The 24,426-nt window shown below is 44.3% G+C and overlaps 2 protein-coding genes across 8 annotated transcripts in view; one reads left to right on the forward strand and one right to left on the reverse strand.

Moving 5' to 3' along the window:
- Positions 1-3,831: 3,831 nt before the first annotated feature.
- On the reverse strand, positions 3,832-12,748 carry SMCR8 (SMCR8-C9orf72 complex subunit). Its single transcript, XM_039847542.1, has 2 exons — positions 9,823-12,748; positions 3,832-4,454 (listed from the first exon to the last, which is right to left on the reverse strand). The coding sequence occupies exons 1-2, from the start codon at positions 12,180-12,182 to the stop codon at positions 4,001-4,003; spliced, it is 2,814 nt and encodes a 937-aa protein (XP_039703476.1). The 5' UTR covers positions 12,183-12,748; the 3' UTR covers positions 3,832-4,000.
- A 164-nt stretch (positions 12,749-12,912) lies between these two features.
- The window catches only part of TOP3A (DNA topoisomerase III alpha), a 30,117-nt gene continuing 18,603 nt past the window's right edge, over positions 12,913-24,426 (forward strand). The window contains exons 1-7 of one of the 7 annotated variants that reach the window (XM_039847535.1): positions 12,915-12,998; positions 13,108-13,370; positions 20,077-20,136; positions 21,320-21,393; positions 22,198-22,273; positions 22,987-23,095; positions 24,153-24,296. In XM_039847535.1, the coding sequence (XP_039703469.1) occupies positions 13,191-13,370; positions 20,077-20,136; positions 21,320-21,393; positions 22,198-22,273; positions 22,987-23,095; positions 24,153-24,296 (643 nt within the window). In that variant the 5' untranslated portion in view covers positions 12,915-12,998; positions 13,108-13,190. The other 6 variants (XM_039847536.1, XM_039847541.1, XM_039847537.1 and 3 more) reach the window with 6 other exon arrangements.

Raw genomic sequence — 24,426 nt, forward strand, 5'->3', positions numbered from 1 at the left:
GTGTGTTCAAACCTTATCAGCTGAGACTGGTTTTGCTTTCAGCCAGAAGTAGAAATTTGGTGCTGCTTCCTTTTTGCAGTCTGTTAACACCATATCTCTTTTAAAGATTCCAGTTTTATCCCTATGACAGTATTGGAGAAAAGCCAGAAATCTGGCTGGTTTGATTGAAAGCACGAACCAAGGCACTTACTTCTGAGTTCTCCAGGGAGATGGGGAGTAAAATCTGATTGCTGGCTTGGGGAATCAGTGCCTTTGAAGGCCATCCACACATACCCATAGATCCCCACCAGTTGAGTGCTACCACCTGTGCAAAGATGACATGGCAACAGGGGACGATGACCTGTCTTGCAACAGCAGGTCCAGGAAGGTAGGGGACATGTATCCAGCACTGACAGTGGGTGGTCAGTGTGCATGCAAGATCTTTAAGACTGCTCTTGGCCTCCAGACACACGTCACTGAAACACAGCAGCCCTGGCATTTGGGGTAGAATCTATTGGCCTTCCTTGGACTTTGAAATGAGATTTGTTGTTTACTTGAGGTTGAAGTCTACCATATTTTGCATATAGTAACTGATTTGAAATGAAGTAAAAGCTAGATAGAAAATGACAGCTGAGTTACCATGGCCCATTTCCAAATTCTAATACAATGTGTGTAACTTCAGCCATTGCAGTCAATTGTAGAAAAGTCACAACTTCTAAAATCAACGGTTTCACTAAAGGAGCAAGGAAACAGTGAAGTGTGAGGACAGCAGCTCAGGCTTGAGTGTCTCAAGTGCCACAGGTACTGTAAAAAGCTTCAGCTGATCTCTAAAACAGCTTCTGGAGATCACTACTGCATAATTCCTAGCCTAATCAGGTTTTTCTTAACTTGGACTGCTTTAAAAAAAGGGCGGGGGGTGGGGGGGGCAGGTAATTAGAAGTAAAACAGAAACAATCCTCAAAGTTTCAGTGCCTGGGCCTTCAAAGTGATAGGACTGAAGAAATAATAAGGGGTACTGATGTCCTTTATTTTCTGGAAAGTGTTTTTAAATGTTTTAACAACACTTATTGACCTATTACTAGAGGAAAACCTCAAATGAAAATTCTTGAAGAGATTAGTCCCATTGCATAGGGCTCCCCACCATTAAGATTTATAGATGTATCTTCTAGTAGGTTCCAGTTCTCCAAAGTGGAGTGGGGCTACGGAAGGACAGCTTCACAGTCTCAACTGCCTCTGCCAAACTGCCTCAGTCCAAATACCACTTCAAGATCCCTTTGAAAAGAAATGTACTTGGCTTTAAGCAATCCTTTGAAACTGCCACACTGAAAATTAGATTTTAACCAAACTTTAAATCCTGGAGTTCACTCACTAGTCAGTGAAGCCAACTTGTCTTCCTCATGAAGAAACAACTCCAGTGAGACGCTCCCCATTTGCTCTTTCTGTAGCTGGCCCTGCAGGGCAGTCTGTTCTGTTCACATCCAACTGGTCTCACCTTAGAATCCTCAGGGCCTTCAGAATCATCCTTGAGGCAGAGCTTCTGAGCAAACACTTTTCAAAGCAAGGTCTATGGTAATGTGTTGCTTGTACTTCTAGAAGGCCAAGTCTAACTGAACTGCCTGTATCAGTTTCCAAGATGAGAAGTGTTAACTGCAGAGTCTATGTCAGTGTGAAACACAAGAACAAGTAGCTATGGTGGTGTCAATGATCACTTTCCATCTTGTCACTGGGACCCCAAAGACCTTTACTCCCTTGGAAACAAAATGTCATAAGCTCATGTCCCTGGAAGCCTAAGTAGACAACAATTAGCCACCCAGTTAGAAAACAAAGCATCTTGTACAAGACCAGAGAGGGAAGATGGTAACACAAGGTGAGCTCACAAAGAAAAACAGGATTCCTATTCAGCTTCCCCCACTGGCAAACACACTTCACATTTCACAGGTGCCAAGATGTTCCTGGAGACTTCACTGTGTGAATATATGCAATGGGCACAGGTACAAGAAAAAGTGATGACATGTAAGCAGCACCATCTGCCATAAAAGGTTCTTGGTCACAGCCTGAGAAGCAAAAGCACATACACAAAGATAACCACACAAGGATTTCTTCTTTCCTGGAGGAAATCCCTGCTATGAGAGGAATGGGGACCTTGACCAGAAGCTGATGGGTAAGAGCCAACAGGCCATATTCTTGCAGAGGACCTGGGCAAGGAAGGGACCACAGGAGTGATGTGACACAAACTCTTGTTAGTCACCAGGGGTCTCTGCCTCTCCTCTGACTTCAATAATGTGCCTCAAAGCTGATGGGTAGACCAGTTCTCAATAGCAGGACGCCAACTACACAGAACATGGCCCCAACAGATATGCATACATGTGCTCAGGAGTACCACTTGTGGCTGGCTCAGGTCTGTTTTATCACAATTTTCTGGGAACAAATTAAAAAGCAGTAATACCAAGAGTTCTCCCTACTTAGTGGGAAAAACAGCTTTAAAAAAAAGTATAAAATTTTCAAGGTTGCAAGAAACCATCTACATACCAGTGGCAATTGTGTAAGAAGCCTCAGAGATCATAGTGGGTGAACCAGGGAGCATCTTCTGAAAAAGTTGGGGGACTCACATAAGAGTGGGAGAGAGCTGTGGTGATGTGAGCCAACTAAGGGGGACCCAGTGGCAGTGGGAGTAAGCTGCGATGAGGTGAGCATATTAGGAGGCTTCATGAGGGTGGGAGTGAGCTGCCGTGAGGTGAGTGCACTTGGGGTTACTCACATAAGGGTGGAAGTGAGCTGTAGTGAGCTGAGTATACTTGGGAGATTCTGTGGGGACTGGAGTGAGCTGCCGTGAGGTGTGCAGGCCTGGAGTATGCATACTCCAGGTGTGCATACTCCAGGCCTGCACAGCCTCCCAGAGCAGATCTACAAAGACAGCCACACAAGAAAACTTTCCTCTTTCCTGAAGAAAATCCCTGCCATGAGTTATCACCAGCTGGACTGCCCACCCAGACCAGCCAGCTGAACAGAACTCTACTGTCACAGTGCCCATGAGACCCCACCAGAGGTAGTGAAGTGGTTGCAAAGGTTTGCTTTGGGTGAGAGAGTCGACTAAGGTGTGACCTCTACCAAGTTCCAACATATAGCTGCAGACCTTCCTCAAGAGGACAGTGCTAACTCACCCTGGCCAGAATGGCTGGTCGACCAGGCCCCAGAAAGCCTGCTGGCTCTTCATCACTTGCACAGTGGTGATGGCCTCATGGCACCTTGGTTCTGCCTGTCTCCTGGGCTGTCTACCTCTGAGAGCATTCTCACTGACAACTGGGGACTAGTGACTACTCCAGTCACTTCTGCTGACCTGTGGGTTCCAATTTCCAAGGCCCATCCATAGGTACTTCTGTGCCTGGTGAGGAAGTATGTATAGGCACAGGGTGCTGGCTCACTCTCCATTCAGCATTTTTGTGTTTTCCACCACTCAGTTGGGACAGAGCTTTCTCCTCTCCACCTCACTCATTCAGGGGCCTCCCTTGGCATGATGGGCTCCAGGCCATTCAGCTGGGATCTGAATGAGGCAATGGATGTTCTATCATCCTGTTTTCCACCAAGTCATTCCAGTTAACAGGCTGCTTCACTTGATTTTGCCGCTGAAGTTTTCAGCAGAGCTGAATGTAGTCACCATGTTCCTCCCATTAGGGCTTCACCTTCCTGCCCATCATCCCACCCCACTGAGGCTTTCCTCTGCTGTGGCCACCAGCCCTTGGGAAACCAAGAGGCCTCTCCCGATCCTGGGGCCACTTCACCAGGGAGACAAAGGAGATGTTACTGTCCTTCCAGATGCCTTCAGAGAGCCAGGCTCCCCGCTCTGCTCAAGTCCAATTTGCAAGCTGCCTAGAACCACGTGGGAACCACAGCTGCCACCTTGCTTCATTCCCACCTATGACACCAGAAGTCTACACAGCTCAGAGAACTGCTTGGTCATGCCAACACTTTTCTTCCCCATGCCCTGAATCACAGGTCTTGGTCACAGTGGCTGGGCCTGACCTCATATTTTGTATAAAAAACTAGGGACATAGTCAAACCTGAGCATGGGGTGGCTGGTCCCAGGAGACTCCTGCATATAGTACAGCTTCAGCAGCTCAGCCAGGTACTGGACCACCTTGACATCTTCATTCACTAGACCCAGATTCAGCTTCAAGAAGCTTGCCTGCCGGCTGGCAACCAACTCCTCTGTCTCCTTGTCATGGGCAGGCAGGTGCAGGTGGTGGCAGAAGGTATAGAGGAAAGCCTTGGAACACAGCTGGGTAAGCATGCTCTGGATGTGCAAGTAGTAGGTGCTGCCCCGTTTGATTTGGGTACGGTGGTCTGCCAGCCGGGGCACGAGTGTGCCTCTGTAGAGAGGGCAGCGCAGAGTTTTGTTGTCCAGGTCCAAGATGCTCGTGTAGCGGCTGTAGCGGCTCAGAGCGTGGAGTGTGCCAGCACTGGCAGGGGACACCACTCTGCAACACACAGGCCAAGGAAGATGAAGGCAGATGCTTGGGTGTGGGGCTTCCTGTATCTAGGCAAGCTCCCACTGGCCAACACTTACTGGCTCATTCTAGAAGGCAATTCTGGTCAACATGATCTTCAAAGAGCTTCTTACCACCCTCATAACCAAGTTCAAGTGCCTTCTCATGGCCCACAAGGCCCTGTACAACCTGCTTCCTGCTGACCTCTGAGGCTTCCTCTGTTACTTCCCCAGTGATTCTCCCTTCTAGCCATGCCAAGCTTTTGGTGGAGCCTCAAAATTGTGGGCACATTTGCTCTGCCTGGAATACCCTTCCCTCCTTTTCGTACTTGGCTTATGCCAATTTAAACCTTTTAAAGACCTTCCCTCTTCCTCTCCTTTCTCATTATGTGACCTTCGTCAAGTTCCTAAAGCTTTCTGAGCCTCATCTGTAAGACAGAGATAATAGATCCTACCTACCTCATGGGGTCATTGTGGAGACAAAATGAGTTGCGTTCAAGAGAGGGCCTGGCCTTTAGCATCACCAGCCTGGCATTGACCAGTGTGGTGACAGCTACCTGTCTTCTTGGAGTTTCTGCAGACCCAGGACTGTCCCTGATTTGACCTCCTGCCCCTGCTCCCCAGCACATCAGAGGCAGACATGTAAGGTTTGCTCAGTGAGGGGAGGAAGTCAGAGTGATCCGTCTTAGTAAGCAGGTCCTTAAAACCCTCCTCTATATCAGTATTCCCAAAGGAGCCGGGATTACTCTGCAGAGTCAGGCAAATGGCTGGCTGACCATAGATTTCAGACTGACATACCTCTAGAATTTAGGGCTTGTGTGAGACCTAAGGTGGTATGTAAAAAGGACTGACAGTCACTCGGGACCAAGGTAATCTCATATTTTTTCTTTCCTACATATTGTTATTTTGTGTAGTTAATCATTTACTGAGCATCTACTATATTCCAGCAGTGACCTAGGGACTGAGCACGCAAGAAGAACAAGCATGGTGTGTCTGGGAAGAAAAAACATGCACACAAGTACTCCGAGTGAAGAGGAATGTGGTCTTCGTCTCCATAGGAGAGGCCTGGGGCCAGAAGGTCCGGGAGGAGTGGCCTCGGAGCTGGGCCTTGAAAGAAAGGTGGGCCCTGGGAATTGTAGAAGACATCCATCCAGACCACAGCAAGAGCAAGTCACAGAGATGAGAAAGCAGAGAGCTACATGGGCCATGTGTTCGGAGAACTGTAAGAACAGTAGGCTGTAGCCGGCATCCCAAGGGCGATGGGATCAGGCTTGCAGGCAGCTCATTGGCTCCAAAGGGAGGCAGGCTTTTCCCACACATTCTCAGTGCATTCAGTCCACTCCCTGAGGTACCCTTACCTCCCCCAAGGGGCCTGGGCCACATCCGAATACCTCTTTGAGCTTGGCACATCCAGCCCACCTGGGTGCTGCTGCAGCAGCACAATCAAGGCTTTACTTCATCTTCCTGCCCCTCCATTCCAACCACCTGTCCAACCGTAACACACTGGCCTCACACTGGCCTCTCCCAGGGGAGCTCTGATAACCCTATCAACTCCTACCTATGGCTGCACCACTTGAGAAGACGATGCTCCTTCTAACTTTTCTTCCATTTCTGGTTCCCTCAAAGCTCCTCATCAGGAGGCCAGATGACATGGGAAGAGGCAAGCCCCAGGCCTGTCCCTTGGCTGCACAGCACAGGCACCCAAGAGCCTCACACTTCATCTCCCATACCTGTTTAGATTCATTATGGCCCATCCCAAAGTTAGGATGGCAACCAACTCCTCTATACAGATGACACTGAAGCCCTGAGAGGAGACAAGCCTTGTCCAAAGTCACCTAGCTAGTAAGTGGCTGAGCTAGGACTAAACCCAGGGCCTCTGACCCACATTAGCACATTTCCCACCAGAACTGAGCTGTTTTCAAACAGTCCAGGGCTTATTACTGCTGCTTAGTAAGCAATAAAATAATCTCTGGTTTTGACTTAAAATAATGGGAGACTGACTTGATTGTTTATCCATCTCTTGTACCTACTTTGTCGGCAGAGGGCCTACTTTAGTGGGAAAAAAAATCAAGAGGCAACGAGACTGGCAGTTCTGGGGTAGGAGTCCATAAAAACAGTTCATTATCTAAGTTGGTTTTAGCTGGAGTCAAAGCAACTGAGGGGGAAGGGACTCTGCTGAGTCAACAATTCTGATTCCAGATTGACCTAGCACATGGGACCAAGCCCCTCTACAGCTGAGCACCCATGAACAGGAAGTTCATGACCACACGAAGGCACCTCTTTTATTCATGCCCTTTAATAATGAACCTCAGATGGGCCTCAATCTGCCTCCCTATTTCAATGCTGGATCTGAGGAGGGGTGATTCACCATCTATCCACAGCTCTGAGCATTTCTAAGGGCTGTATACATATCCTAGATGTGCCTGCCTCCAGCTCTGTATGGGGGCTACCATGAAGCCCCAGACAGGTTCAACAAGCTTTGTTGAGTGAGTGAGATAACTGGTCCAAATTCACACAGCTAGTAGTGTTAACACCAGGACCTCAACTCAGAATAGCCAATGTCTTCCTCTAACAACCATGGACCACAACTCCATGGGTTTTCATTTCATGAAACCTTCACATCCTGCCTACTGTTCACTTCCCAGGATTTTTTTTTTCAGGTGAATTGAAGCAAATTCAGTCCCTACTCCACTTCTAGACCCTCAGTTGACCCTCCATTGACAGGTTCCCTAGGGAACACGGCCTCCAATCCTCATCTACCATTCCTCATGCCTAAGCAGGACTCCCTGGAGGTGATGTTCCCAATTCCCAGCAGGTGTGAACAGGAGAGCTTCAAGGGAAAAGTAATTATTCACTTCCTACTTGGGATTCTTGGCAAGATCTCAACTATCACTTCTGACAGGCCTCTCGCTTTTGTAGAGGGCTGCTTTGAGGCTCTGAAGTCTGCAGTGAGGGCCACCCTGGCCTGCCCTCCTTGCAGTCTGTCTGTGCCCCTGCTAGAATATCAGAGGAGTGCTCACACTGATCAGGCAATGATCATATGTGATAGGCCCTCCGACCTCTGCTATCATGAGGCAGGTCTTGTTGCTCCCTCTGCAGGTGGAAACAACCTCAGAGAAGTCAAGCTGACAGTGGTGACAGCTTGAGTTAGAACTGACCACGAAGGCCATGTTCACCCTGTCATGGGAGGCACCATGGCTGCTGACTCACCTTAAAATTCTGGCACTGGGCACAGTGTCCGGCACACAGCCCTCAATAAATATTTGGCAAATGATCACTCAGTGATCCAGCCCTCTCATTTTCTCAGGAGAAACAAAGCCTCAAATGGAGGAGTGATTTGCCCAAGTGCCTACTGTGGATGGACAGTGGTAGGGACTCAGACCACCTCACACCTCCTCTCCACACCAGGGTGCCAAATATACTGCCCAGCTGCCAGCTTCCCTCTCCTGCACCCACAGAGATATTATTAGTTGACCAGGATTTCCAGTGCACCCCAGCCTAAGCGTCAGAATCATTCTCAACACAGCACTCCAGTCAAATACCCAGGAGAGTAGAGCTGGCATAAGGGATGAATTCTTTTGCCATTCTGGCACATTCTAAGGAGGGAAGTTCAGGGAAAACCTCTGGAAAGAGCAAGACCATCCTGAGCTTGGTCCTCGATAAACCAGGTTATCAATAGATTAATGTGTTTCAGATTCTCCACCTTTTGAGGTAAAGTCAAAGGTCAAGAGTTGGGGTGAGGGGATTGAGCTGGAGAAGGTATGTGTGTGTATATGTGTGTATGTAAGGGATACCAACCCATCATTCCACCAAGAACAGTAGCAAAACCCAATCCCTGAAAAGCCCTACCCTTCCTGGGACAGCATGGTTAAACCCAAGCAAAGAAGAGGGTAAGGATCCCAGGAGGAAGGACAAAGCCTGAAAGAGCACTCAGAACAGTCATCTAATCTACTGAGCCCCAGATTCAGCATCTGTAAGCAAGGACTTTACGGTTTCCTACAATGCCCAAGGGATGAGCTTGTCTAGGTGTCTCAGGCATGTCGCAACAAGTCTCTATGTTGTCACTCTTAACCCCAAGGGCAAGCCTTCCAGGTCATTCAAACCAAAGACTCCAAACCTGTCTTTTCCCTCCGTCCTGTCATTAAATTACTCCCTTTGTTTTCTTACAACACACAAAGCACCCACTGTTGGAACTCTCATCTTACTGGCAAGACTCTGGTAACCTGTCTGCTTTGTCTCCTAAACTACAAATTCTTCCAGAGCAATGGCCCTGCTCAGGTACCTCCAGCTGGTACCCCAGCAACTGCCAGCATGGCATGGAGGTGGCACTTGCTTGAATCCCACCACCACAACCCTGGGAAAAGCCTAATGAAGCAAGGGTTAGAGTAATCAAGTTAGGTGATTTCTGTAAGGGGTGAACCCAAGGAGACTCGGGATGGTTACCTCATTGGTATCAGGGAATCAAATAAAGGAGAAGTCGGAAAATTAGAATGGTGGCTGACTGCACTGTGGAAGAAATTCCTTTTGCCCTCCTACGTGGTATGGGAAGCACATACTGTCTTGTATCAGCAGGGACTCAGACGATCACCTTTGTCAAAGTGGTGTGCAGAGAAGGGAATGAGGAAACTTAACACAGTGCATTTCCTAAGGGAAAGAGTCCCTTGAGTCAGACAACTTGTCAAGCAGTATTTGGAAAAACAAAAGGAATCTACTAAAGCACAAGTGAGTAACAGGGGGAAATGAAATAGAAAGCATTCAAAGAGAGGGAGAACTTGGCTTTTGCATTTCCTTATTAAGACAGTCTTCAAGGGCAAACAGAACAGTGGAGTGAAAGCCACTGGAGCCCTCTGATGTTCCTCTCATTAGTGATGGCTTCCCTCTCCTATCACCACCACAGCCCTTTTTTAGAAGCAGATCTCTCCTCAGTCATTTACACCGTGATGTGAATTTGAGAATCAACAAGATCCTGAGATCTGTAAGTCCAGTCTTTCCCAAACCCTGCCGTATACCAAAGTCCATGTCTTACCCCAGGCTAACCAAATCGGAATCTCTGGAGGTGGGGCCCAGGAATTGAGATTTTAAAAATTCTCTCAAACAATTCTGACATAGCAAGGTACGGATCAGTTAGCAACCACTTAGGAGCTACAACCCCCTCGTGTGACAAATAAGCAAAAAGAAGGCCAATGAAGGGGAATAAGTTGCCAAAAGTAACAGTGAGTTGGTGCTGGGCCCAGTCTGAAAGCCATGCCTCCTGATTCTGAGTCCACCACACCAATTTGTTAACCTCACCCAAGGCTATGTACATTTGAAGCCCCGTCTCCAACCAGACAGGCCCTTCCCCACCATCTGTAACCAATTACCTCTGCAGGCCAATGAGCTTCCACTTCTGAAAATCCATAATGTGCAAAGGGGAGGAGACCCAGTGCTTCACGGGTTTGGCACAGCGACTGTAGTTGGGGACGAAGATGGACAATGCTGTCACAAGCTTCCTGACTATGGCCTCGTCCTCCCCCAGAACCACGAGTGTCCTCCCGCTGAGCAGGGAATAGATGGCTGGGTGGGCAAAAGGGTACTGGCGGATGAATTTTAAGGCATTCTGGCCAGCCCTCTTTTTATGCCTCTCGGAAGAGGGGCCGGCAGGATAAGCAGAAGAGGGAGTCCTGTCTGAGCTGGTGGAGGCTACACTGCTCACAAAGCTGGTGGTGTCTGAGTAGTTGTCCAGACTGGTCCTACTGACGTCCCGGCTAGCCAGCAGGTGCCTAGGGTCCAGCTCATAAACAGGGAAGCCTTCAGAAACGTTGTCTCGGGAAGAAGGGTTGACGTTTTCTACTGCAAAATCCACATGGAACTCCTGGTCCTTCTGCTTGTAGCGCTGAGGGGGTATGCTCACTACCCCATCTTCGTCAGAGTGTGTGTGGACTGGACTGGAGAGCGGCACCCGCAGACTGTCACTCTCCTTACCAATGCAGCAGGAGTCTGTCTGTGATAAGGTGTTTTCTAAACTGCCCTCTTCTGCTTCACCTAGCTCTGGTGGGCTGATGCTTGCTTGAAAGTGGATGGCTCCCTCACTATCATCTGCATATGATTCTTCTTCATTAATGGCACTTGGGTAGCTGGCCTTAAAGTCATCAGGGATGAGTGCCTCAGAGGGGCAGGTGCTGAGGACTTCAATACTGTCCTCACTGATGGTCCTGTGGCTGACCGCTTTGCTCCGGACCACCTGGGGGCTCAAAGACACCGTGAGGCTGGCCTGACTATCAGACTTAGACAGCAAAGAGGTGGACTTTTCTGTGCCTAGAACCTCAATGCTTTCACCACTGCTGATACTCCCTTTCATATCCATGTCCAGGTAGTCCAAGTTTTCCTGGGGCTCAAAACTGCTCAATTCTGTCACCTCCACTTCCTTATACTCCTCATCTCCAAGTTCCTGATCCATCTTGATCAGCACAGACTCCACACTGGACTTGTAAGAGCCAACGCTAATTAACACTTGAGGAATCGGACATTCTTCTAGAGACCTGGAAGGTGGCCTGTGTTGACTGGGCTTAGGACGTACACTTTCTTGTTTTTCTACCACCCTATCATCAACCTCCACAAAGTCTTCAAAGAGAAAGTTCGTTATGTGCTGTTGCTTCAGTAGTGCTCTGTCAATCTGGCTGGTAAGGAGATAGCACAGGTCCCCTCTGAACATGTGCTCAATGTGGCTGAGCTGAGCCAGGGTCTGGGTGAAATACTCAGTGTCACAGAGCTCTTCCAAGGTCTTCAACTTCTTGTCAAAACACTTGGTGGACTTTGCTTTGATGAGTTTTGGGGTGTAGGTGGGTCTGCAGGTGTAAAGGTCTGTGTTGGTATACTCATCAGGGTTAGAGGTAGTGACTGCCTGGTCAGGCTGATCCTGGGTGTGCTCCATCTCCCCAGAACACAAATCGAACCCCTTCAACTTCCGATGAGGGTATGAGCGGATCTGCTTCAGCAGGTCTTGGTGTTCAATGATGGATTTCTCTACACTAGCCAGTTCATTGGCTTTCTCAATTGCCTGAGATGAGTAAAAGCCTTTGTCATTGGCTTTCTTCTGGATCTCTGTTTCAGTGTGCAGCACTGTCCTGGTGTAATCCAAGTCTTTCAGTTTTTTTTCAAGTTCTCCAGCAAAGGCCTTCCTGTTGCCTGTCTTCAAGCACTCAGAAGCTTTGGAAAACTCAGCTGAAAGCTCCTGGAACTGCTGCATAATTTTGTGCTGGTCGGCTGAGATATAAGCCATGCAAAATGGCCTCACGAAGCCACGGGCCTCCAGGTCGTACAGGGTAAGGTGGTGCACATATGCAAAGGCTCCCTCTTTGGAATCTCCCAGCACCACCTTGGAGTCCTCCACGAAGTTCAGCTTGGGGTAAGCAGAGCCAGGGGGATGGCCCACAAAGGAAGCCTGGTAATCCACAGACATGATCCGCAAGGAGAAGTAATTGAGATCAAAAGTACCGAAAACTTTGGTGTCATTGGGGATAGTCAGCAAGGGCTGGGGTCCCACTTGCTCTGAGAACTCGGAAATAAGGATGAAGTCCCGAGAGAACTTGGCTCCGGACAGTTTGGACCACGGGTTAGCTCCTTGGCTTGCGAAGGGGAAGAGAGGCACCGAGTACTCCTCCGGCAGAGCCGGCTCATTGTAAGGCTCCTCCTCGTACTCGTCCTCTTTGGTGAAGGCCACCACGTCAGGGGCGCTGATCATATTTACAGATATATGGAGAGAACATTTGAGAAGAAATGGCAAAGAATGGTGGGGTAATCAAGGAGGGGAAGCCAAGCCTCGGGAAGAGGAAGCAAATTCCTTGCAGTCTTCTTTGCGCTCTCAGGGGTAGAAGGCTGCCACTCACAATCCAGAGAACTCGAACTCCTGTAGCCCCTCAAAGGTGTAGCTCTGCCAAGATCCTCGGAGGCCTCATGAACTCCGCAGGTCCAGAAGATCGGGGAGGCCCTATGCCCTCCTCCTTCTCCTTCGGCGAGCGCTGCCAACGCAGAAGACTGCAGCGAGGTCACCAGGACTCCCCTGAACACACCGTGACAGCAACAGCCCCGGTCCTGAACGGATGCCTAACACCACGCTACGGGCCGCTGCAGGGATCAGCCAAGCATTGCCGTCCCTACGACCCGAAGGCGGAAACCGTCGCGACTCCTTGGACGCCACAAACCGGGGGCAGCTACGGCAGCGCCGCCATCTTGGCATCACATGACTCGCAGTGTCGGCGCCGCGTGACGCGAAAGCGTCTGCGTTGACTTCCCAGCAGGAAAGAACAGGATTGTGAATAGGAAGAGGTTTGGGCGGGACTGTCGAGAAGCCTCTCCCAAGGACGAATCGAATAACCAACCCACAGTCGGGAAGGAAAGGAAGTGAGGCCGCGGAGCGGAAACGTGCTGGGCGAGGGATCTGCGTACGCGAGGCAGTGTGGGAGTTGTAGTTCGCGGTCCCGTGGACTCGCTCCTGGCGGAACGTGAGGCGGCTGTGGCGGGACACCCAAGTGCGGGATTCTGTGCAGAGGCTGCGGCGGTGAGCCGGAGACCCTGCTGTTGCGGTTCCGAAGCCTGGCGGGCTGGTGGGACGAGACGGGAAGGCGGGCGGCGTCACCGGCAGCTCCTGGAAGCTCTGGTTCTCTTAGGGTGACCGTCGGGTGGCCCTCACCTCTGGCTTCCCCAGCATGCGCGGGCAGCCAGGTAGCGGCTGCGGGCGTGGGGCCTAGGGATGATCTTACCGGTCTCTCGCTGCGTGCTCCGGTGGCTGCATCGTCCTGGAGGCCGAACCTTTTCCTCCTCCGCCATGGAGGTGGCCTTCCGAGGCGTGCGGAAAGTCCTCTGTGTGGCCGAGAAAAACGACGCGGCCAAGGGAATCGCCGATCTGCTGTCCAACGGTCGCATGAGGCGGGTAAGGAGACGCATTTCGGATCAGCTCTGCTTGATGAGGGAGGCCCACCGAGCGGGACAGTGTTGTGTGCGCCGGAAATACTGATGAAAACGACTTCTCCCGCTTCTGGGTCTTTACTGTCTCTCCCGTACCATTGCAGTGGCTTCCTGCTTTTTCTTCGGACTGATGAGCATTTTAAAATGTAGTTTTCATTTACTTGAAAACTTTGGATCCTCAATGACCCCAGGAACGGTTGCCTAACTTGTCTTAATTTTTGGAACCACCTGGGGCACTGGCTATTCTGTGGTCCTGGGGTGAGACTGAGGAAATATGTATTTTAACATTTTTCCATCATGTTTGCAAAACTTGGTTAAGTTGGGAACCACTGACCAAACTCCCTTAACTTGACATTCAAGTCCTAACATCATTCCCAGCTAACTTAGCCTCCCTGTCTTCTGCCACACTCCATGTGTTCTGCAGCCCCACTGACTTTACAGTCTGTAAGGGCATACTGACAGATCAACGCTGTGTAAGGTTTGGGGATTAGAGGCGATGTCAGCCCTTCTTTTAACTCCTACAAATCAATTCGGAGAGACAGGCAAGTAAGAGATATGATGTATTCTAGACACACCAGGCGTGGAAAGGGGAAGGTGAGGAAAGGTTTCAGAAATGAGGTGACAACGGAGGCTTTAAGAGCTGTTTGGGAAAATCTCTCAAAGAACAAAAGTGGATCCTGAAGTGGTTTTTTGAAGAACATTTCCAAGAGCATGGGATGGAAGTTCCTGCTCAACTTCCAGGATCCTTAGACCTCTGTTTCCAGAATGTAACTAGTGGGAGCAGGAGCCAAGATTGTGTGGTTGCTAGCTAAGAGTTTCACTTCTTTCCAGTGCAGAGTCCTGGTGACCAGCCCCAAGATTTGCCTACGTCTAGCGCTCTGGGCTTCTTTATAATGGCCCATCTACACCTAACTAACTTAGTTCTGTATCCTTCAGGGCTCTGTTTAAATGTCTCTTCTGCAAGGAACCTTTTCCTCACATTCTTGCCCTAACTGAGTCAGGAATACTTTATGATATGCTGCCATGGTACCCTATTCTATTGAGAAGGCACCTACCAATTACAGTTAAATAATGACTGTGCAGTTATTCATTTGATGTCCCTCACCACCAATCCTTGAACTCAAAGCTCCAAAGGAAAGGGACTATTTCTTTTGTTTATTGTGGTATTCCTAGTGCCTAATATAATGTTTGGAATATAGGGGACTTTCACTAAATGTTTGTTGGAGGAATGAATGATCTGAGTCTTGAAAGTTTTACCAGGAAGTGGAAACAGTATGTATGAAGAACAAGCCAGTGGCTTGAAACGGCTTGGCATGTTCAAAAACTGAGAAGTTAGGAATGTGAGAAGATGGGAAGAGGAAACAGTGAGTTAAGCAAAAGAGACAGTTGAAGGCAGATCATAAGGGTATTAGAGAGCAATTTATTTTATGCACAGGTGTTAAAAGTACACATAAAATTTGCCATTTAAACTATTTTGAAGTATACAATTTAGTAGCATTTAGTATATTTACATTGTTGTGCAACCACTACCTCTGTCTAGTTCCAGATCTTTATCACACCAAAAGGAAACCCCATAGCCATTAACCAAATACTCCCTCTTTCTCACTTCTGCCTGCCCCTGGCAACCACTAATGTGCTTTTCTGTCCCCAAGAATTTACTTATTCTGCATATTTCATATAAAAAGAATCATATAATACATGGTCTTTTGTGTCAGGCTTTTATGTAACATGATATTTTTGAAATCCATCCATGGCGTAGCATGTATTAGTGCTTTATTCCTTTTTATGGATGAACAACATCCCATTGTATAGATCACATTTTATTTATTCATTCATTAGTTGGTAAACATTCGAGTTGGTTCCACCTTCGGCTATTGTGAATAGAGCTGCTATAAACATTCATGTACAGGTTTTTGTATGAATACCTGTTTTCAGTTCTTTGGGGTAAATTCCTAGAAGTGTAATTGCTGGGTCGTAAGTTAACTCTTATGTTCTACTTTTTGAAGAACTGCCAAACTGTTTTCCACAGTGGCTGAAACATTTTACATCCTCACCAGCAATGTTTCCAATTTCTCTACATCCTTACCAACTCTTGTTATTTTTTCATATTTTTGATTATCATCATCCTAGTGGGTGTGAAATATCTTGTTTTGATTTTTTTTCCCCAAATTACTAATGATGCTGAGCTTATTCATGTTCTTATTGGCCAGTGTGTATCTTCTTTGGAGAAATGTCTCTCTGTGTCTTTTGCTCGTTTTTGAATTGAGTCGTTTGTCTTTTTGTTGTTGAATTGTAAGAGTTCAGGATACTAGATCCTTGTTAGATATATGATTTGCAAATATTTTATCCCATTCCATGGGTTGTCTTTTCACTTTCTTGATGACGTTCTTTGATGCATAAAAGGTTTTCATTTTGATGAAGTCCAGTTTATCTTTTATTCTTTTGTGGATTATGCTTTTATTGTCATATCTAAGAAATCACTGCCAAATGCAAGGTCATGAAGATTTGCTCCTATGTTTTCTTCTAAGAGTTTTAGCTCTTATGTATAGGTCATTGATCCATTTTGAATTAATTTTTCTACAGAGTGTAAAGTAAGACTCCAACTTCATTCTTTTACATGTGGATATCCAGTTTTTCCCAGCATCATTTGTTGAAAAGGCTGTCCTTTTCCCCTTGGATGGTCTCAGCACCCTTGTCAAAAATCAGTTGACTGTAGATGTTTGGGTTTATTTCTGAACTCTCAATTCTATTCCATTGTTCTGTATATTTGTTCCTATGCCAGTACCACACAGTTTTGATTATCATAGCTTGGTAAGAAGTTTTGAAATTGGGCAGTGTGAGTCTTCCAACTTTGTTCTTCTCTTTCAAGATTATCTTCGCTATTTGGGGCCTCTTGCAAGTCTATATGAATTTTACTGTCACCTTTTCCATTTCTTCAAAAAGACTATTGGGATTTTCATAAGGATTGCATTGAATCTGTAGATCACTTTGGGAAGTATTACCATCTTAATATTGTCTTCCCATCTGAACATGGGTCATCTTTCCATTTTTTTAGGTCTTTAATTAATTTTTAGGTGTTTTCATTGTGCTTTTGGATGCTGTTATAAATGGAATTGTTTTCTTAATTGTTTTCAGATTGTTCATTACTACTGGTTTTTGTGTGTTGATCTTATATAATATATACTGTAACTTTGCTGTATTTGTTTATTAGTACTAATTGTTTATGACTTCTTTAGGATTTCTATCTATAAGATCATGTTGTCTGTGACTAGAGATAGTCCTACTTCTTCCTTTCTGATTTGGATGTTTTTCCTTCTTTTTCTTGCCTAATTGCTCTGGCTGGAATCTAATAATCTTGGATAGCAGTGATGAAAATGAATATCCTTGTCTTGTTCCTGATCTTAAAGCTTTCAGTTTTCTACCATTGAGTATGATGTTAGCTGTGGGGTTTTTGTAAATGCCTTTTATCAAAAAGGGTGTTGAATTTTTATTAAATACTTTTTCTGCATCAATTGAATTGAGCAATGTAGATTTTAAGTGCAGGAGTACTGGGGTCCTATTTGTGTTTTATAAAATCTCTCTTGCAGCAGAAAATTTGAAGAGTGAAGAACTAGAGTCAAGGAGGCATCTGTTGGAGTTCCCTGTGTGAGAGATCAGAGACCTGAACTCTAGAGACCCTTGGAACAGTTTGAGTAGGAGCAGAGGAAATGGGAAGGAAGAGAATGATAGAAACCATCAGAGTTTAAAAGATTAAAGTCCACCATGCTTTACAAACATTGGTCCTTCCTGGAATGATAATTTTCTTCTTTTCTCCTGATGAGCTCTTCCTCTTTTAAAAGAGAAACAAAAAACAACCTAACTGTAACCTCTTTTGTAAAGTCTTTCCTAAGTGTCCTCTCCATCCAATTCATGCTGTTTCCAGATGCATTTTCATCTCTCTTGATAATAACAGTCCTCATGGATCAAGTTATCTAGTTGTTTTGTTCATCTCTCCCATGATGTGTCACATCCCTAAGAATAGTGACAGATCCTATTCATTCATTTATCCCTCAGAGCCTGCTACATGAAAGTCCCGTGGTAAATGTGCATATAGATTCTGATGGAGGTGCTAAGGCATGCAGACACACACCTCAGAATTAAACAATGGTCTTTGCAACTTTATGATAGCAAAGGAGTTGAAATAACAAGAATTAGTAATGGAAATAGAATAGTTAAATTTTATGTTCTTATGATAGATTATTAGACATCTATTATGGAAAAGACTTTTAAATGTATGATATAAACATATATGAAAGAAATTCGAGAACTTTTCTATGTACACAATTTTTACATGGTTTTATTTTTATATTCAGAAGGAGAAATCTTAAAAAAGAATCCTGCTGAAGATTTAATGGCAACAATGTGATCAATTTCTATTGCATGCATAAAGAAAATGGGACTTAGGGTTTTTTGGGGGTTTTTTTAATAGAATGGATAGCACTGCAAAAGAGATCACAGAAGCTACATTCTTGGTCTGTATACTAGGCTTTTTTCTTTCTCTAGGCTCCAAAATGCCACTGTAATTTGGAAACAGCCCAAAACACCTGAGCACCTCACCCAAGAGTGGGAATCACAGTTGTGCACTATCCTCAGATGGAAATTACAGGAAGGAAAGTTTGAAACATCAGGAAAAACTTTTTAAATCTTCATGACTATCCATTGATAGAGGAGGCTGCCAAGGAGAGCCCTGGACCTGAGGTTGCACACGTTATTAAACAAATCACTTACCTGGAGAGGATCAGAACGGTGGTTTTCAGATTGTGTTCCCAAGAGACCCAAGCGACAATGGATATGCATCTTGGGAGCCACTTGGGGCTGGACTGGGGAAAGATTGAGTTAGCAGGACACAGCCTTATTTCAGCAGGGTACCTCAGCCTTGTTATGTGTGGATATCCAGGGTCCATATAAGATTTTGTTTGGGAATGCCTCAATGCTTTCTTAAGGAGTAGGGAAAAAAAAGAGAAACCATTGATTAGACAATTTCTGTTCTCTATTACAGTAGTCTCCTCTTTTTGGAGGTTTTACTTTTCGTAGTCTCAGTTACCTGTGGTAGCCGCAGTCTGAAAATATTAAATGGAAAATTCCAGAAATAAACAATTCATACGGTTTGAATTGCATGCCTTTCTGAGTAGTATGATGAAATTTCGCAATGTCCCCCTCTATCCCACCTGGGACGTGAATCATCCCTTTATCCAGCATATCCACGCTGTGTAGGCTACCCACCCTTAGTAACCATCTCTCTTATCAGATATACTGTTGTGGTATCACAGTGCTTGTGTTCAAGTAACCCTTATTTGCTTAATAATGACCCCAAAGTGCAGTAGTAGTGATGCTGGCAGTTTAGGTATGCCAGAGAAGCCATAAAGTACATCTTTTAAATGAAAAGGTACGTATGCATAGAAAACAGTATGTATAGAGTTCAGTCTTATCAGAGGTTTCAGGGATCCACTGGGGGTCTTGGAATGTATTCTCCAGGATAAGGGGGGACTACTGTACTAAAAGAGCTTATCTAGTCATTGGAGTTTATAGAGGGGGGTTTTCTTGGCAACATCAGAGCAGTGAACTCTATCAGATACTAAAATGAATTCCCTCTTTAAATTTGCCATTATCCCTCAAAGAACCACGTTCATTGTTCCACACAGAAAAATGGTATTTGTGATCTTTCTTGGCCCCAGTGTTTCCCCAGTTACCAGTTTGCCTTTCTCTTGTCTTCTGCACAATGTTGGTGTGAAACTCAAATTCATAACTACAGTTGCCCCTTGAACAACATGGTTTGAACTGCAGGGGTCCACACATGGGTGGATTTTTTTCAGTAAATATATACAGTACTATAAATATATTTTCCTTACAATTTTCTTAATTTTTCTCTAGTTTATATATATTACATGAAATATAGTATATAATACATGTAACATACAAAATACGTGTTAATCAACTGTTGTCAATAAGGCTTCTGGTCAACAGTAGTACGCTACTAGTAGTTAAATTTGGGGGGAGTCAAAAGTTATACGCAGATTTTTTACTGCTTGGGGGTTCAGTTCCCCAACCCTTGCATTGTTCAGAGCTCAACTGTACTTTTAACCCCTTTGTGAAGAAGGTGGGATCTACTTAGGGTTTTATTCATCTATAAGTGCAGCTGAAGAAGCGCTGTGTAGACTGGATTCCAGTCATAAGGGACCTTAAAGATAACTTTATTCAAGAATAAATTGAGGTTCAGAAAAGTGAGTGACTTGTCCATGGTCACCAGTTTATTGGTACAGTCGTACAACCAGGAAGTGGTAGAAATGTGTGAGGAGGAAGGAGAAAATCAAGAAAGTTATGCCCTAATCCTGTCTCTGCTATTAATTTGTCATGCAACCTCAGACAAGTCTTTTTCTCATCTATAAAAAATGTTGTATTAGCTGATCTCAGGGTTACCTTCCAGCACAAAAACTCCATGGACTCTGTCAATATATGCTTATAACTGTTTTGAGGGACCACTTAATAAATGTTATTAGTAATTTAGCCTATTTTTTATAGGAAATACTGTTGCATTTTTAATATTCCCACTTAGCAGTGTTTTGCTTGATCTTTATGCTAAGGAATCTTTTTTATGTAATTTATGTTTTTTTTATTTTTGTTTTGTTTTATAGAGGGAAGGACTTTCTAAATTCAATAAGATCTATGAATTTGATTATCATCTATATGGTCAGGTAGGTGCTACAGTATTTGCATTATACAACTGAAGTGTGCTTTCAGATCCATATGCCATTTTGGTGTATATTTCTTGGGTTTTTTTGTTATGACTAAAAAGAGCAGCTGTTTACTACAAGTACTCCCTAAATTGCTTATATTTTAGAATTATTTAATAAAGAAGAATTAGCTTGACCATTTTAGACTGTCACTGTATTTTAAGGATAACTGTTGTGACCTGGTCACAGGCAATCATTTTATAATTTATGAGGAAGTCCCTTTTTAGTGAATTATGGTCGCATCTTTATAACAAGAAAGAAGCTAATGTACAATAGTTTGAGGAAATTTTTAAATGCTACAAAAGACATCACGGTACTGGCATTAGAATGGTGATTGTATTACTATGACTTTAGGCTTCAAAGAGCTGTGTTTATGTTTGTTTCTTTCCAATCAACTGGTTTTTGTTTTGTTTTGTTTTTTTATAACTTTTTTTAGAGTAATTTTAAGTTCATAGGAAAATTGAAGGGAAGTTTTGGCTTTCTCATCTGAAAGACAGTCCAGTATGACAGTTCCAAGCTCTACGTGAGGACTAAATGAGCTAACAAGTGGCGTAGCTCCTATAGCTCAGGGCTTGTTACATGTTAGGTCCAAGTAGATTGCCAGCTCCTTCAGAGCAGGGATTTTATATTTTATTTTTTTAAATTACTTATTGACTATTTACAAAAGAATGTATATACCTTGTGTAAAGTATGAAGGGTAATCCTAGAATGTTCCATTTGTTTTGTTGCTTTTACTTTTTTCTTTTTTTAAAATTAAATTTATTGGGGTAACAATTTCCACATACTCTCTGCCCCCACACATTCACAGCTTCTCCCATTGGCAACATCCTTCACCACATTAGTACATTTGTTATAATTGATGAACCTATCTTGACACATAATCACCTAGAGTCTATAGTTTAGAGTTCACTCCATGTTGTATTTTCTATGAGTTTGGACAAATGTATATATAAATATATATCCATCATTTTAATATCATACAGAGTATTTCCACTACCTTAAAAATTCTCTGCACTCCACCTATTCATTCTTCCCCCGTCCCCTGCAACCACTTTTTTTTTCTTTAATAGAAGTTTCTCCTTTTTATTTGAATGATGTGGTAAGATGTAATTGCTAAAAGACTAACTCGAATTTTCTTATTCAGAATGTTACCATGATAATGACTTCAGTTACTGGACATTTGCTGGCTCATGATTTCCAGATGCAGTTTCGTAAATGGTCAGTACTGTTTCTGGGGGAGGGATTTTCAGATTATTACAATAAATTATAAAATATTACAGGAATTTTGAGGCATGTCGGTCTTACTATGTAACTTATAATACTAAGATGACTGCCTGAGTCAGTTTAAGCTGCTATGATAAAATACCACAGACTGGTTGTTTTATAAAAACAAATTTATTTCTCCCAGTTCTGGAGGCTGGATATAGGAGATCAGCATGCCAGCGTGGTTGGGTGAGGGCCTTCTTCCAGTTGCAGACTATTGACCTCTCACTGCATCCTCACCTGGTAGAGGGTCTACAGAGCTTTATGGGGTCTCTTTTATAAGTACACTAATCTCATTTGTGAGGTTCTATCCATGACCTAATCACCTCCCACAGGCCCCACCTTTTAACACCATCACTTTGGTGTTAAGATTCCAACGTGTGAATTCTGGGGGGACACAGCCATAGTGACCATAGCAGTGACTTAGGATTAATTGATTCATTGTGAATTTTTACCATATGTTTAGAATAAACAGCCACTTTTAGTTACGGCCAGAACGTTTTCGTGTAGTCATTGGATTGTGTTTATCCTATTGCAGACATGTATGAGAGAGTTCTAGAACTTCTTAGCAGCTTCTGTTAATCATCATGGGAAGTGAAAAGTGCGTCGTGCAGAGGATCAGAGCCCTGCTTTTAATCCTCTGGCATTTTCTGTTGTGGATCCATCCATGAATAATCTGGACCGACTGTGAAATTTTTCTCATTAAAGTGGAGGACTTGTGCTGAGGTGGGATTTTTTGTGTTTTCATTTCTTTTCTAGGCAAAGCTGCAATCCCCTTGTCCTCTTTGAAGCAGAAATTGAAAAGTACTGCCCAGAGAACTTTGTTGACATCAAGGTAGGATCTTTTAAAAGGCATATGACCCTGGAATTGAACAATCATAAAATAATTTAACTGAGTAATTTCTGTATTTTGAATGCATTAGAATTTAGAGATAAGATTTTCTACCAAACTAATCATCGTGATTTAGAAATTTTTTCCCATCCATTGTATAAATGAGGCCATTTAAACTATGTGGCCAAGGGACTGAATAAGCGTTTTTAGGAATAGTAGTTGTTTAAATTCTGAGAATTAATTCTGGTTCCCACCTCTCTCCTAGTTACAATGAAGAGACTACAAAGTACACATGGTCATTTGACAATAAATTGTGAGTTCTCAAGCAGTCAGGGCACCTATAGTTAGTTAGTTCACTGCTAATTGGGAAACTTTTGGATGAAACTCAATTAGGAGTTCATTTTTTTTTTAATCAGAATCACTAGAGTCATATGTTAGAGCTGAGTTTTAGGTCTCTTCATGCTTATGTAGTTGTATTAAACCCTCAGTCTTCTAGAAACTCTTTAATGGGTCTGTCATTCTAAGCTGGAGGATTATACTAGTTTTCTTCACTATCCTTAGAACCGATAGGGATGGTTTTCTCTGGTCTCTTTCTCACCAAGTTGGCTTATTCTAAGAACATTGTTAATGTTACCGTCAGATCTGTTTAATGTAGAGGTGTAAATTAATTGCTCTGTGGGTTGTGCTCTCACTGCTTTCCCCACTGGGAACTTCAGAAAACTCTGGAACGAGAGACTCAGCAGTGCCAGGCCCTGGTAATCTGGACCGACTGTGACAGAGAAGGTGAAAATATCGGGTTTGAGATTATCCATGTATGCAAGGCTGGTAAGCAATGCTGCTTCTGAGTTTCTGTACTTCGGTACCACATAAATAGATGATATGTGTGCATATGTGTGTGAGTGGCTTTGCCTGAGTTCCTCCCCATTTACTCTTCCTTCTGAATCTACATACCAGTCTGACTGGCTGTATGTCTTGGAGCAAGTCACTGAACCCTTGGGAGCTTTGGCTTCCTCATCTGAAAAGTAAAGCCAGTCTGACACAGTTCCAAAGGCTGTGTGAGGGCGTAGATCCTGTAGCTCAGGGCTTATTATATGTTATGTCCAAGTAGATTGCCATCTCCTTCAAAGCAAGGACTTTGTGGTTTTTTTTTAATCGTATATTGAATATTTACAAAAGAACGTATATACCCTATGTAAAGTATGAAGGATAATTCTAGAATATTGAATTTGTTTTGTTTTTTGTTTTTACTTTTTCTTTAAATTTGTTGGGATAACATTGGTAATAACATTATTTGTTATCAGTAATTTTCAGGTGTGCAAGATTCTATTTGTTTATCTCTTATATTCTTTGTACAGTGCCTAAACATTAATAATTGTCGAAGTGAACTTAAACAACTCTTAACAGGGTTAATGATTTCAGATAACTTAGAGGAAGTGATGTGCAGGCCTTTAAACAGTGTGTGTGTGGGGGGGTGCTGTTTTCCCTAAGTGTTTTTGTGTTTGAAGCTATAATTCCTGGGACTTAAATACATTAATTTTCAGGACAGTGTATATGTCCTATGTTATTTTCATGACAGGACAGGAAATTTCTTCATAAGACCTTTTAATTCTTTTCCCTAAAGGTCTAAGAAAGCAAGTGAAATTAAAGTCTGAAAATGCTCACCGATAGAGTTTTAGTTAATAGCTAAATTTGCTCGGCCGTTATTTCTGACAACACTTGAGTTTGGCGGTTATAGTGAAGTTTCCCACTTAGCATGTTATTTAACCTAATCATTAAAGTAGACACCTTATAGCTTCTTGAACTGGTTTACTTTTTGTTCAAGGTAGTTAAAGATGAGAGGGGAGTGTGACTTAATTTTGACCTTGGTGACTCTGTTACACAGTAAAGCCCACTCTTCAGGTGTTGAGAGCACGTTTTTCTGAGATCACCCCCCGAGCCGTGAGGATGGCCTGTGAAAATCTGACCGAGCCTGATCAGAGAGTGAGTGATGCTGTGGACGTGAGGCAGGAGCTGGACCTCAGGATTGGTGAGGAGCTGCATGAACTCCTTTGATGGCCCACATGGCCATAGGGTATTGGGCATGTGTAAATATGTGCAGCTATTTCTTACCTTGCAGTCCATCATTTGCTTATTTCTTCTTTTCTTCCATCCTCACC

The sequence above is a fragment of the Pteropus medius genome, unplaced genomic scaffold (assembly GCF_902729225.1).
Source record: "Pteropus medius unplaced genomic scaffold, Ma_sr-lr_union100, whole genome shotgun sequence".
NCBI lineage: Eukaryota > Metazoa > Chordata > Mammalia > Chiroptera > Pteropodidae > Pteropus > Pteropus medius.

Coding starts and splice junctions, on each gene's coding strand:
- SMCR8 (XM_039847542.1), bottom strand. CDS start 12,182: ATGATCAGCGCCCCTGACGTGGTGGCCTTCACCAAAGAGGACGAGTAC. Junction 4,455..9,822: donor AAGCTCATTGGCCTGCAGAG/GTAATTGGTTAC, acceptor TGTGTGTTGCAG/AGTGGTGTCCCCTGCCAGTG.